This window comes from Bos indicus, chromosome 19 (assembly GCF_029378745.1).
Source record: "Bos indicus isolate NIAB-ARS_2022 breed Sahiwal x Tharparkar chromosome 19, NIAB-ARS_B.indTharparkar_mat_pri_1.0, whole genome shotgun sequence".
NCBI classification, from domain to species: domain Eukaryota; kingdom Metazoa; phylum Chordata; class Mammalia; order Artiodactyla; family Bovidae; genus Bos; species Bos indicus.
The window spans coordinates 38,563,230-38,576,378 of record NC_091778.1 but is presented as its reverse complement, the minus strand read 5'-3'; the positions used below and the strand labels follow the sequence as shown (position 1 = coordinate 38,576,378).

Genomic DNA, 13,149 nt, shown 5'->3' with positions numbered 1-13,149 from the left:
CTCTGTGAAGACAGGCTGCACCCTGCTCTTTTGCCTGTTCCTTGCTTTATGAATTCACTTGGTTCCCCAAACTGGACATTCCTCCAAGAGTGGGGTCCAGCTCCCTCACTTAAGTGGGGCTTTCTGAGAGATCATCTCATCCTCATCCCTCAGACTGCGGCGCGAGAGATCTCAGTCACCTCTGCCCCTTTACCTCCTTTATAGCTCTGAAACACCAAAAGAGGAGGGGGTTGGGTTTCAGTGGCCCTGCTTTAAAACATCATGGCTTTCTGTTCCATACGGGAGGGGAGGGGTTCAGAGAGTCCAGTCGGCGGGGCGACTTTGGTTAAGTCCCTGGTTTCTTGCTGCATAGAAGAGGCTGGGGTGCGAGGAGGAGACGTCGTCGCGTTCTCTGAGGTCCCTGGCTGGCCGGACCCGAGCCCTGGACAGTGTGCTACCTCATCCCACCACCAGGAGGCGATTGTTCCCTCTGGCATTTCTTCCTGTGGGAACGCTGACAGCGTGCGTGGGGGGAGGCAGGAGTGTAGTGTAGGGTCACAGAAGATAAAGCAAGACCTAGGCCTGAGAATGGCGTCCGTGGAGAGCACCATCTCTCCGCGGGGAGTCCAGGGCTGAAGGGACGGGGGGAGGAATTTCAGGACCTGTGTACCCCTGACAGAAGTCTAGGGGAAGGAAGTCATGCGGCCCAAGGCAACAGTTAATGAAACACAGTGGGAGATGTTCCTTCTCTACCCTGCCAGGCAACCCTTTCCTCCCAGTTGGGAGGGGGCAAGGTTTTTGGAAAACACTGCTGCCTGCGTGGGTCTGCGCACCACCCTGGCGGGGCCAAACTCCAGAATTCGCTTGCAGCGGAACTGGGGGAGACAGCCAAGCTGGGTTAACTGCATAGATGGGGACAGCTCCGAACTCTCTCCTCCAGCCCCCAAATGGACGAGCTCCGGATTCCGGAAATTCCCGGAGGGACCCATCAAAACGAAAGGGAAAGGGAATAATAAAACTAGGTTTGTCTTTCCCTGTCCCCAGCCCCCTGGCCCCCTTCCCGCCAGGCGCCCCCTGCAGGCCGCGTCCTCAGCACGTCTTCAGCACCTGTTGCAGATGGAGGCGCACTTCGATGGCATTTTCCCAGGGTACCACGCTGGCGCGGAAGGAGCTGGGCTCAGCCTTCTGTGCCTCCTGGATAAGGCGGTGCATGGGGTAGCCGCGGCGAGGGAAGGCCACATCGCCGCCGGCCAGCAGCCCCACGGGACAGAAGTCGTTGGCGCCGTCGCCCACGTAGAAAAGGCGCTCGAAGTGCACGCCGTCGTGGGCCCGCTCGCGCAGGTAGTCGCTGAGCACCTTGTGCTTGCACATGTTGGCGGGGCAGCGCGCGCAGCTGTGTGAGTGGAAGGGCCGCAGCGCCAGCAGCCCCCGAGCGTCGGGCCCGGAAGGGTTGCTGAAGATGCGGCGGAACAGGCCTTGGTGGCCGGCGGCGCGCAGCGCGCTCTCCACGCCAAAGGTGTTGGCGTCTGAAATGAGAATAACCTCAAAGCAGGAACCCTGCTTGGCCACAAACTGCAGCAGCTCGCCCATGCCGGGCGACAGCGGGATGGACTCGTAGACGGCGCGCAGGTCTCGCGGCCGCACGCCCTGGTCGCCCAGGTACTGGAAGACGCGCTGCATGTACTCGTTGTAGAAGCCCTCGCGGTAGGTGGCACGCAGGCTTTCCGGGAGCCGCTGGCCCGGCGCTGCGCGCACGATCGAGTCGTCGCTGTTTTCGTCCACGATAGTCTCATCAAAGTCGAAGGTCAGGAGGAAGCGCGGCGAGCCCTGCGCAGCCATCCCGCCGTCCTGGGAGCAGGGGAGAGAGGAGCAGGAGGAGGAGGGAGCAAGCGAGAGGGGGCGCGGCAGGAGCCGGCCCAGGAGAGGCAGGTTAGCGGGCCACGGCCAGAGATGCTGGCACATCGAAGACCTGAGGAGGACCCAAGGCTGGTTAAGCTGGTTAAGCAACGCCGGCGTCCCCACCCCTGCCTTCCCTGTCCACCCTCTTGCACTTCTGTGTTAACTGCTCTGGGGTTTATCCTCAGGGGACCATCCTCCTGAGCCCTGAAGGGCTTCTTTGACACCTTTCTTCTACTCTCATCTGGGGCCATGGGGGCTTGAGTGGAAGAATGGAAGAGCAGCTTCCAAGGAGTCACTCTGTTGGGAAGGTTTCTGGACTAGATCATTCTAGAGACTTCCAATGACCCCTTGTTGGTGGTGGACACAGGGAAGGTGGGAGGGACTCTCCACTCCTCTTCCCTAACATAGTCAAGGGAAACCATTCATTCATTCATTCAACTGGAGCAGATTTGTCACTCCCCTTTTCAGCCACGTAGAGCCGATGGCTTGTAGGACTGTGATGGATAGTAGAAGCCAGGGAAGACTTGATGGCACTACCCAAGGCATGTGGGCAATCAGTGCCAGACCTGGAGAGTGATGTGCCTGGGCTTCTGCATTGGCCAGAGAACTGGATTTTAGGTCTTGGAGGAACCGGGTAGGTGGACTGACCACCCAAAATCCAGGCAGGCTCTGTGAGCTGCTTCCAGCCAGGTGGCACTGGGCAGGGGTCCAAGGATGGGACACAACTTCTCTGGGGGGTTTCAGGGCCCTGTGCTGACAGCTCATCACTAATCACTTGCCAATTCCCTGGGAGGAACTTGTCAGCGGATGGGGTTTCTGCCAGAGTCCGAAGCAAGCGGGCAGCAGGAGAAGCTGTGGGACTTGGGGAAGTAGGAGCCTCCCGCACCAGGCCACGACATACCTGGGAGATGGGCAAGGAAGAGGAAAGAGAGCGGCAGTGGCTGAGAAGGCAGAAGGTGAGGTGGTGGGGTATGGCTGGGGTGGAGGGGATGAGGAAGGGGTGGGGAAGAAGAGGGCGAGGAGGATGTCATGCTAGGGGAGCACAGGGCAGAAAGGACAGGAAGAGTGGGGGTGGGGAGCTCCAGGAAGTCAAGATCTTGGGATGGTCATGTTAATGGGGGATAAGGGAGAGGATGCGGGGCAACATGGCAAGGGTGAGGGCATGAAGGCAAGCATGTGGAGAGCAGAAGCCCTCTGCAGCTTGCCCTGCCCCAGAGGGACAGCAAGCAGACTGCACAGCTTCAGAGTATCACTGTGCTGTCTTTCTCCCTCTCAACCTTCCACCCCAATTAGTTAAGACAAAACCACTCCTCTTTCTGGTTTCTTCCTAACTCCCTTTCCAATATTGCTATGATGTTCATGGCCTGGCACATCCTGTAAAAGGGAAGTCCAAGGCTCCTAACTTCTGAGTTGGGATTTGAACCTGGCTATCTGCCTCCCTAACAGAATTGTCCCTTCAACTTCATGCCTACAGTCACTCTCTGGTCTCACCAACATCTATCTGAGTTTCAGTGGCCCAGGATTCCTGGAGTTGAGGATATAAAGCATCAGGGACCCACGCTTGGGATGGAAGCTTTCAGGGATTAGTGGAGGCTTAATAGAGGTGACAGCAGGCTTAAAAGAGGCTGGAGAGGGCTCCTCCCACCCCATGATGGGAACATGGAGCTGAGGCCTCATCCTAAGAGACCCCTGGAGGGACCCACTTACCCTAGACAGGCATCGGAGGCCAGCAACTGGAAAACACCCGCTCATTGTCAGTACATCACCCCGAGCACCACCTGTAGGGATTGTTGGCCTCCAGCCGTCGGTCCAGGGCTCCTGACAACCATACAAGGTCCGTGTGAGGGTGCCCGGTCAGGTGGTAGTGTTTCTACCACCAACATCCACCTGATCCTATCCCCTCTCCCGAGCCTCAGGAACCACTCAGTAAAAACAGCCCATCAAATAAGCTAAGGACCACAGGGCCCTTGCTAGGCATCCTCTTAACAATCCCTCATGATCCTGGAGAGGTTACAGATATTATTGAAGACCTAGAAAGGATAACCAACTTGTGCAAACATCACCCACTATATATGGCAGAGACAGATCTCAAAACCAGATCTCAGAGTCTGAGACCAGTGTTTTTTTCTCTATATGTTCATTGCCCCTTTCTTGTGTATGGTACCTCATGTTTTACAAATCAGCTTCATTCATATTCTGTCCTTGCTCATCACAATTCCATGGATTCAGCAGATGAAAAGGACTCAGATTAAATAACTTGCCCAAGGCTACGATGTTTCCTTGGGGCAAAGCCTGGTTTGTGAAGTCCTGGCCACACCCTTGCCTGCCCTCTGTCCTCAAAAGGGAAGAGGCAGATGCCCAGGGCTGGGCATCCACTGAAGCTGGAGGGCTAGGACCCCTGGGTACCACAGGTGATCTAGGACTGTCTCACTCCCTGGTGTTTCTAGAGACTGGCAGTCCGCCAGAAGTCAGGTTGAAATTTCTGCCAGATTTTGCTATGTGACTTTGGGGACAGGATTTGGCTTAATGGGCCTACACCAATGCTGCTTCAAACCTACAAGTCCCAGTTGCTCCCCTCCACCCTGGGTTTAAATGAGAGACTATATGCAGCTGGGACACATCTGGACCGCTACTGCGAGCCAGGAGACTAGACAGGGGAAGGAGCAAAGGGCTGGCTGGCTGCTGCCCTCTGGTGGTGAGAGTGGGTGACACTGGGTACCCCTCTGACTTTGTCAAGGTGACTCTCCCCAGACCATCCCAGGACAGCAAGGAGAAGCAACAGTTTCTCAAGAAAGAGACAGGGACTTCGCAGGAGCAGGGGTCCAGTCAGAGGAAGGGCTCCCTCCATCTTGAGGTATCCCATCTGTCCCCACTCCCTGGCTACACATGCAATGTGGATTTCAGCCTTTTCCCTAAGAATTTGTAGTCTAGGAATCTAGTTGTGGACAAAGCTGAATGGGGCAGTGGGCAAAAAGAGGGAAGGGATTGAGAGAGGAGACACAAGTCAAAAATATGGGAGAGAAGGGGAGGGAGGCATGTGAGGTAAAGGAAGGGCATGTTTCGGGGGTTAGAGGTGGGAGGGCTGTCCCAGGTCCCATCTAGATGGACTTTTAGCCTTCCAGAATCCCGGCTGATATCACATGTCCCCCAGGGGACAGGTGAGTCCAAAGAGGAAAGGTCAAAGGATGCCACACCCCTTGTAAAAGCAAACATGGACAGACACATGCCAGGCAGATATGAAGATAAAAGGGTCTCCAGGAATCACCCAGAGACCAGATTTCATTTCTTTGCCCTTGATTCTTTTTTTTTTTAATTTGGTGGAATAGTCTACTTGTTTTTAATCATGTTCAAAACTTCTCAGCAAAAGTTAAGTTCTTTTCATCTAATACTAGATTCAGGGAAATTAGATAAACGTTTATTGTTGGTGAGTTGCCCTTGTTTTAGTCCCTAGAGGTCTTCCCGTCGAAATTGAGAAGGCCATGCTGCAACACCCACCCCTACCCCACAGTAGTCAGATTCACCCCAGGCCCCGCTGAAATCTGGCTCTTGGGACATTCAGAGAGGTCACTCACCTCTGGAAACTTTCTCCTGAGTGATTGAATCCTCTTGTGGTCACCAAATAGAGTCCCTCAGAGGAAAGGGGGACAGGACCTCTGAGCTTTTCCAGCAGGCTAGAGCAGAGGACAGAAGGGTTTCATTGGGCTGGCAGGGAGTCCATATTCTGGTTCTACCTAAAACCAGTGTTTCCCCCACCCCTACACCGGCCCCTCGCACCCCTGCACCTTTTTACGCAAGTGCTGTTACATTATATCCATGGGAATAGGATGGGAGGACACCTTTGGGGTGGGGAAACAAAGTTTGAAAATTCCCATGAATGGATGGTTGGAGGCCACAGGGCAGTGTTCCACAAGAAACTGCAGGATAAGGATGTGGCAAGGGCAAGGATCCCAGAAATACTACAGTAACAAGTCCTCTGCTCAAGACTAGGTCTCCTAGTATCTATCGCTAGAAATCACTTTCCACTACTAAGCTGGAATTCTCAACCTCCCCCAGACAGCACTCCCAACTTCACCATGGTTTCTTCCTTGGTCCCTTCCTTCACCACTAGCAATGCATAAGAAAAACAAGAGCCCAGAGAGGTCAAGCTAACATCCTGGGTCACACAGCATCAGAATCAGGATTAGAACTAGAATTCAAGGGTCTCTGCTGCCTCTTGGGAAAACTGCAGCCAGAACTTCCTCTATTGCCCTGGAGACTCCCCCTGGGTTGTAAGCTTGTTGTCCTGACAGCTGGGTTGACGTCCTGGAGTTCTGGTGCCAGTGAGAAAGATAGGACCAGGAGTCACCTCTGTGTTTCCCTGCCTGGATAGACAAGCTAGGAGGGGATCTTCAGTGGGCAAGGAGGTGGCAGCTGCCGGTGGAGTCTGGGGAGAGATATTTTTAGAGGTGGCTGGAAAGCAGGCACTCTGGCACACCCCCAGCTGGCCGGTGCTTCGCTCCAGTGCGGGGCGGCGGGGGGTGGTGGAGGGGGACAGTTCGGTAGACCAGGGGACTCGTGGGTGGCAGGGAGCAAGGAAGCACGGATTCCTTCGCCTTGTCTGTGTCGGGAATGGAGCGATAGCCAGACACCTAGTCCCTTGGGTAGGAGGGGAACTCATTCCTCTGCTCCAGCGACTCCCCCACGGACACGCGTGTGAAGGAGCGCTCTCAGACCCAGCGCAGCCCCCACCCCACGCTGGGACCCCAGCCTTCCCCTACCTCGGCGAGTCCAGGACTCACGTGGGGAGCGGCGGCAGCAGAGGTCTGTCCCGGCTGAGTTTGGAGTGTGAAGAGTAGGGGGACACGGGCTAGCTGAGGTATTTGGGCTCAGGATGGAGCAAGGGGTGCTTACGGGAATTGGAGGGGATGCGGTGTCTTATCCACCCCCGGATTTCTGGGCTTCGGCTCTCACGAGTCCCTCCAGTCCGGAGGGGCCGTGGATGATATGCGTCTGGGCCGTCCCCTCCACTTGCCCCCCATCCCCCCAGGCCGCCGCCGCGTCCCCTTTAAATACCGGGGAGCCGGAGCCGGAGCCGCGGCTGGCGCTGCGGCTGCCGCAGCACCGGAGCCCACCGCAGTCTCCGCACGTCACAAGCGGTTGTCCAATCACAGCGGCGTCGGAGCACATCAAAGGGGCGGGCCGCCGGTAGGCCACGCCTCCCGGCTGCTCCACAGGCTCCCGGAGCGCGAGCGAAGGTGGGATTGGGTGCCGCCGGGAAGGGTAGGAGGGTGAAGATGTAGCGCATCCCTTCAGAGGAGCGTGGGTGGGGGGCACCCTCATTAGAGCTGCTGCTGGGCTCTACGTAAGTCCCGCCGACACACCTGGAGGTGCCAGGGCAATGGACTTTCTCCACCCCCGCCTCCAGAGCTCAGATCCCTGGGACTTGCAAAAATGCACCACCACCTCCAGCCCTCATTCTGTTCTGCGCTCCTAAGCCCGAGGGCAGGCTTCGGTTGACCCCGCCCAAGGAAAAGCAGTTCCTCTCCCGTGTGCGCAAAGCTGGGCTGGCTGGGTGCCCTCAGCCCTCCAGGCGCAGTCGCTTCGCCCCGCTACTTGGGACCCTTGCCCCGGTTACAGGTTACAGACTTTCCCGCTCTCCTATCCTGTATACACTGAGTTGGGGACCAGACTCTCTGCCCCTTTGCAAGTAGTGTTGTAAATAAAAACCCCGACTCTCTCCTCGCTTCCTGAGTCCTTTCCCAGCCACACCCGCTCCACCCTCATCCCCTCCCACCCTGGTGGTGAGGAGTAGAGATCATGTTTAGAGAGAAAAGAAATTTACTGAGAACACACTATGAACCCGGTATAGTACTAGGTCGCAGCACTTAACGTTTGAATGTTGACGGCAGGAGAAACTGAGTTCAAACCCCCGCACAGCTAACTCAAACGGGGTCACAAAGGGACTGAGTTAGCTAGGAAGAAGGTGGGCACCCCGTGCCTGGGTCTAACTTCAGTCCTCCCTAGTCTCCCTGGCTCCATTCCTAGAAGAAGAGAAGGAGCAAATGCAAAGGGCCTGAGTCATCTGGGAGCTGGTAGGGCTGGAAACCAAAGGTAGCAGGGTCAGTCAGGGAGTACCCTAATCTCTGTGCCAGGGGTTATGGGTTCATCGATGAACAGGACAAATGTGTGCCATGCTTCCATATATACAAAAGGAAACAGACGCTTTAAAGCTGCAAACCTGACCCTTGATACTCTTACCAGTAACTCCCAGTGTCCCAGCTCCTTCAACTGATTGGCTGCTTCACTTATCTCACACCCCTGTCTTCACACCTCACCTTTTTCTCTAGCTCTCCTGTTGGGGCCCTCTCCCCCTCAAGACCACGTCCACCCCATTTGCTGAAGGAGCTCAGCCTGGACATCATCTCTTGCCCTGTTGTGCATCCTGCAGCCCCTTTTATTATACTGGCCACGTGTACTAACAGAGAACATAGTAGGTGCCAGAAGTGTAAGCACACAGGGTAGAAGGGCCCCAGAGAAGGAGATCAGGCATGGCCTTCTTGACCTGAGAGGCCTTTTTTTTTTTTTTTGAGAGGCTATTTTTTCCTAAGCCATTTTGTGATCTTAGCCTGGCCACAATGATTATCATTAATAGGTCTCAGTAATTAACGAGCTTAAGGAAAGAACACAGGAAAAGCAGTCAAGAAAAAATAGTTCAGTGATAAAACAGAGTCCAAGTTCCTCCTCAAGGGATACATAGCAATCTGATACATATCTTTGAGTTCTGCAGGAACTCTGGCCGCAACCCAGGTGGAGGATGGAATGATGGTGTTGACCCTTCCGACTTCAATCAAGTAAAGCTTGAACTCTGCTGACCTTTGCCCCAACTCTATGCTGAATCTCCTCTGCTCAAGCCCCTTCATGAATATTCATATACCAGACAAACCCCTTCAAGAACGCATGTACCCTTAGCTTAAAACTTCTCCAGTTTTGCTGATCAGAGAGACACTGCTTTGGGAAAGATCTCCTTGCTTGCTCTAATTAATAAATCTTTCCTTCTTCCTCTCTTTGGCTTGGTTGTGTCTAGTGGCTCCACACCCACCAAGAGATTTCAGGTAACGTAAGTATTTTTCCATGTGTCAATTAATGGAATCGTTACCACCCTATGAAGTGGGCGCATGGCTTACTTTACTGTTGGGAAGTCAAGGCACAAAGAGTTTAGCTAGTCCAGGGCCACCCAGCTAGTGAATGGTGGCGCTGGGCCTCCAACCTAGTTGCCTTAATCATCACCCCACACTATCCCTTCTCATTTAGAGTCTGCCACCCTACTTCTCCTACAGGAGACATGAGGAGACCAAGTTCAGCTTATTTATTAATGTCCCCTAGTCTCTAGAATATCGGAGAAGGCAATGGTACCCCACTCCTGTACTCTTGCCTGGAAAATCCCGTGGACCTCTGGAGGAGCCTGGTAGGCTGCAGTCCACGGGGTTGCTAAGAGTCGGACATGACTGAGCGAGTTCACTTTCACTTTTCACTTTCATGCATTGGAGAAGGAAATGGCAACCCACTCCAGTGCTCTTGCCTGGAGAATCCCAGGGGCTGGGGAGCCTTGTGGGCTGCCATCTATGGGGTTGCACAGAGTCAGACACGACTGAAGCGGCTTAGCAGTCCCTAGAATATAGACCCTGGCACCATAGGCCTTGGATATTTGTTATTGGATGAAACAAATCCCCTGCTGTGTTCTTGTCTCAATGTTAGTGCTCCATTTGTGTTCCTTCCTTAACTCTTCACACCAGGGTCCCTTCAGATTTATTTCCACTTTACAACAGGAAATTGAGATCAAATGACTTGTCCAGGGTCACATGCTCCCAGGAGGCTCTTAATGCAATTAGCCCTTTTAATCTTGTTTCCAGATTCACCCCTGGGGCTGGGGGAGGGATGGGCAGAGAACTTACTCTGTCAAGAAAGTAGAGAGAACTCAGTACTCTCTGTAGTGAGTAGCTGGGAATACCAAAGCTCTTGAGGGCTTCCTGCAAAGTGCCTTTGTGGAATAAATGTGGAAATTGCTAGTTCTCCCTACACTAAAAATTTCAGGACACAAATCTATTTCTCTTTAAACTTTCTCCTCTCATCATGCCAATGAGACAGCAAGTTGGATGATCAGTCATGTGTCTAAAGATGGGGACAGAAGGAATGGGAATTCCTACTTGCTGCCCCACCCTATCCCTGCTCCCAGCAGGTTGAGGCCTCTGCCCAGCGTTTGGGCTGCTGAACTTCCTCCCCCACTATGGGGTTCACCTTAGAATTCAGGCTAGTCCATCTGGCAGAGAATTTGTGGGGACAGGAGTCATCTGAGGTGACAGTGACAGGAGTCCCTGATGAACTCTGACTCAGGCAGCCAGGGAGGGAGCTTTCCAGCTCGTCCTCACAAAGAGGGTGTGATTCTTGCTGCAGGCTTCCGTGGTGAGCTGGGGTGGTCAGAAGGCCAGGAATGTGGCCTCTGACTCTCTGGTCAGCTTGGTGGGCAGGAGGGCCACAGACCAGAGAGAAGAGCGGATCACCGCCGGGAGACTTGCATTTCAGACACCAGGCACCAACTGGTGCCAGGCACATAATCCCCACATCAATCCTGGCAGATGGGTTTTAGCATTTCCATCTTACAAATAAGAAAGCAGAAGCACATTAAGAAAGCACCTTGCCCAAGGACACTGTGTAGCAACCCCAATCGTGGTCAACCCCAATGTTCAGGTCAGCATTTCTCTGTCTGCAAAAGGCACAGGGCCCTTGGGGATCTGGCAACTGATGCAAGTGGGCTCAGTGGAAGAAGCCATTGGGAGTAACCCCATTCAGGCATTGCAGGTGCTCAGTATCTAAGGCATTGTGCTGGGGCTTAGGGATCAGGGCTGGATAGATTCCTTTCCAGGTGTCTCATTTCCTTCCTAGAGAACAATTGCTGACATTGATGGAGCGCACTGTGTGCCAAGCAAGTGTTCCAAAAGCCTCAGCTTTCTTCATTCTCACATCAAGCCTATGATCTATTAGTTCTCCCTATGATCTATTAGTTTTTACAGATGAGAAAAATGAGGCACAGAGTGGTATGTAATTCGTCCTATGTCAATAGAGCTAGGAAGAGGCAGAAACAGGACTTGAACCCAGGCAGTCAGCTGCCGGTCTCTATTCTTAATCAGAACATTACATGACTTGCATTAAAAGTCTCTTGGGTTTTGAGTTGCCCTTTTATAGATTCTTCCCCCATCCTTGGAAGAATCTGGTCATAACATAGATCAAGGCTGAGATCTTCAGTAAGGTCAGTAGCTGCCGGCTGACTCCTGCTCTCCAAATCACCACTACAATAAAGGATTCCTGTGTTTGTGCTTTCATTCATTCAACAAATATCTGCATCCGGTACTGGGAGATATGACATTGAATAAGACAGAGACCCTGCCATCCAGGAGTTATAAGTTACAGAGAAGACCCAGACAAGCAAATAGTTCTTTCCAAAAGGGTGTGAGAGGGAATTCCCTGGCAGTCTAGTGGTTAGGACACCGTCCTTCCACTGCAGGGGGCATGAGTTTCATTCCTGGTCAGGGAACCAAGATCCCGCAGGCCATGTGTATTATGTGGCCTGGCCAAAAATAAAGAAAAAAAAAAAAAAAGGAACGTCAGAAAGAGTGTCAGAGAACAACCAGCAGATCTGTTCTATTTGTGACTGTCAAGGCATTCTGTCTTGTCCTTCAGCAGGTAAGGCAACTGGAACTTGAGGTGCCTCCAGGAAAAAGAAGAGACTCAGAATCCAGGGCTAGGATCCCCCAGAGATGCCCCATCCTGGCCACTCTCCTTCCCTGGCCCACCCCAATTCCTATTCTTGGCTACTGCTGGCTGTCCCCTTCCCTCTCTTTTCTGCCTTCCCTGAACAGCCTGGAGATACCCTAGAACATCTCTCTACCCCTGCATCTTTCTGTGAGCGGATAGGTAGGGAGTCCTTGGAGAAAGAGAATCAAACCTGTCTTTCTTGACATCAGAGAGGCCATTTTTGACCTTAGACCATTTTGTGATCTAAGCCTGGTCACAATGCATGCTCTTAAACAGGTCTCAGTCATTGAGATTAAGGGCAGAAACAAAGGAACAAGGATAACAAGAAATAATAGCTCAGAGATAAAAGAGACCCAATTCCTTCTTAAGGAGTATACATAACAATCTGATCCATGTCTTTGAGTTCTGCAGTAACTAAGGCCTCCACCCAGGTGAAGAATGATAACTACATGCTGAGTTCAAAAGGAGTGATGGTGTTGATCTTTTCTGACCTCTATCAACTAAAGCTTGAACTGTGTCCACCTTTGCTGAATTCTATGCTGAATCTCCTCTGCTCAAGCCCCTTCCAGAATGTGCATATACTGCCCAAGCCCCTTCAAGAATATGCATTTACCATTAGCTTAAAAATTCACCGCTTTGGGAAAGGTCCCTAGTGTTCTCCTTACTGGTTGTAAATAATTAACCCTTCTTTCTCCTGCTCTTTGGCTTGGTTACGTCTTTGGCTTCTCACCAGCCAAGAGGCGAAATCAGCTTTTCAGGTAACATTTACCCTACTTCCTTCCCCAGCCCCTGTCCCTTCTCCATACAACAGGCTCACCCTGACTGAGCTGTCCTCTTTCACTTAGCAGGAAGGATGGGGAGTAAGGTGGCAGGGGCAACAGGGCAGAGCAGAACATGAGCAAACACTCTCCTATGTGGCAGACCCCTGTAGTGGGGACAAAGTAATCCCGCAGGGCCTCCTCTGGGCCACAAAGTCCATGCTGTCTGACTCAGATCCCACTTGCTGGGTATTTCCTCTCATTTCACTTCTCAGACTCTCCTGTGAAACAGCTTCAGAAACTTGAAATGTGTCACTCCCGTCTCTTCGTTTTTGCACAATGTCACATTAAAGAGAACAAAGTGATTTAGTCTCTGCTGCCTCATGTCCGTGGTTGGTTCTTGTACCCCTCTCCTCCTCACACTGGGCTTCCCTGGTGATTCAGATGGTAAAGACTCTGCCTGCAATGCAGGAGTCACGGGATCAATGTCTGGGTTGGGAAGATCCCCTGGACAAGGAAATGGCAACTCACTTCAGTATTCATGCCTGGAGAATTCCATGGACAGAGGAGCCTGGTGAACTGCACAGTCCATGGGGTCATAAAGAGTCAGACACAACTGAGCAACTAACAGACACACCTCCTCACACTGAGCCTTAGTTCAGAGCCCCTTTCCACCCCAGCCATGGTCTTTCAGTGAGTTCAGAGCTCAGCTCACATGTCACTT

General features: G+C 52.9%; 1 protein-coding gene and 1 long non-coding RNA gene across 6 annotated transcripts; one reads left to right on the top strand and one right to left on the bottom strand.

Moving 5' to 3' along the window:
• Positions 1–182: 182 nt before the first annotated feature.
• PHOSPHO1 (phosphoethanolamine/phosphocholine phosphatase 1) lies at positions 183–6,913 on the bottom strand. Of its 5 annotated transcripts, none has more exons than XM_019981797.2 (5): positions 6,769–6,913; positions 5,451–5,549; positions 3,586–3,696; positions 2,658–2,779; positions 183–1,948 (listed from the first exon to the last, which is right to left on the bottom strand). In XM_019981797.2, the coding sequence occupies exons 3-5, from the start codon at positions 3,628–3,630 to the stop codon at positions 1,069–1,071; spliced, it is 1,047 nt and encodes a 348-aa protein (XP_019837356.1). In that variant the 5' UTR covers positions 3,631–3,696; positions 5,451–5,549; positions 6,769–6,913; the 3' UTR covers positions 183–1,068. The 5 variants fall into 5 exon arrangements, with proteins under 5 accessions (XP_019837356.1, XP_019837354.1, XP_019837355.1 ...); XM_019981795.2 differs by having other exon boundaries at positions 6,636–6,903; XM_019981796.2 differs by having other exon boundaries at positions 6,657–6,903.
• A 59-nt stretch (positions 6,914–6,972) lies between these two features.
• On the top strand, positions 6,973–8,921 carry LOC109574072 (uncharacterized). Its single transcript, XR_011562046.1, has 2 exons — positions 6,973–7,112; positions 8,645–8,921. It is a non-coding gene; the product is annotated as an uncharacterized lncRNA (long non-coding RNA).
• The last annotated feature ends 4,228 nt before the right edge of the window (positions 8,922–13,149 follow it).

Coding starts and splice junctions, on each gene's coding strand:
- PHOSPHO1 (XM_019981797.2), bottom strand. CDS start 3,630: ATGAGCGGGTGTTTTCCAGTTGCTGGCCTCCGATGCCTGTCTAGG. Junction 2,780..3,585: donor GCCTCCGATGCCTGTCTAGG/GTAAGTGGGTCC, acceptor CCCATCTCCCAG/GTATGTCGTGGCCTGGTGCG. Junction 1,949..2,657: donor AAGTTCCTCCCAGGGAATTG/GCAAGTGATTAG, acceptor GGTCCTCCTCAG/GTCTTCGATGTGCCAGCATC.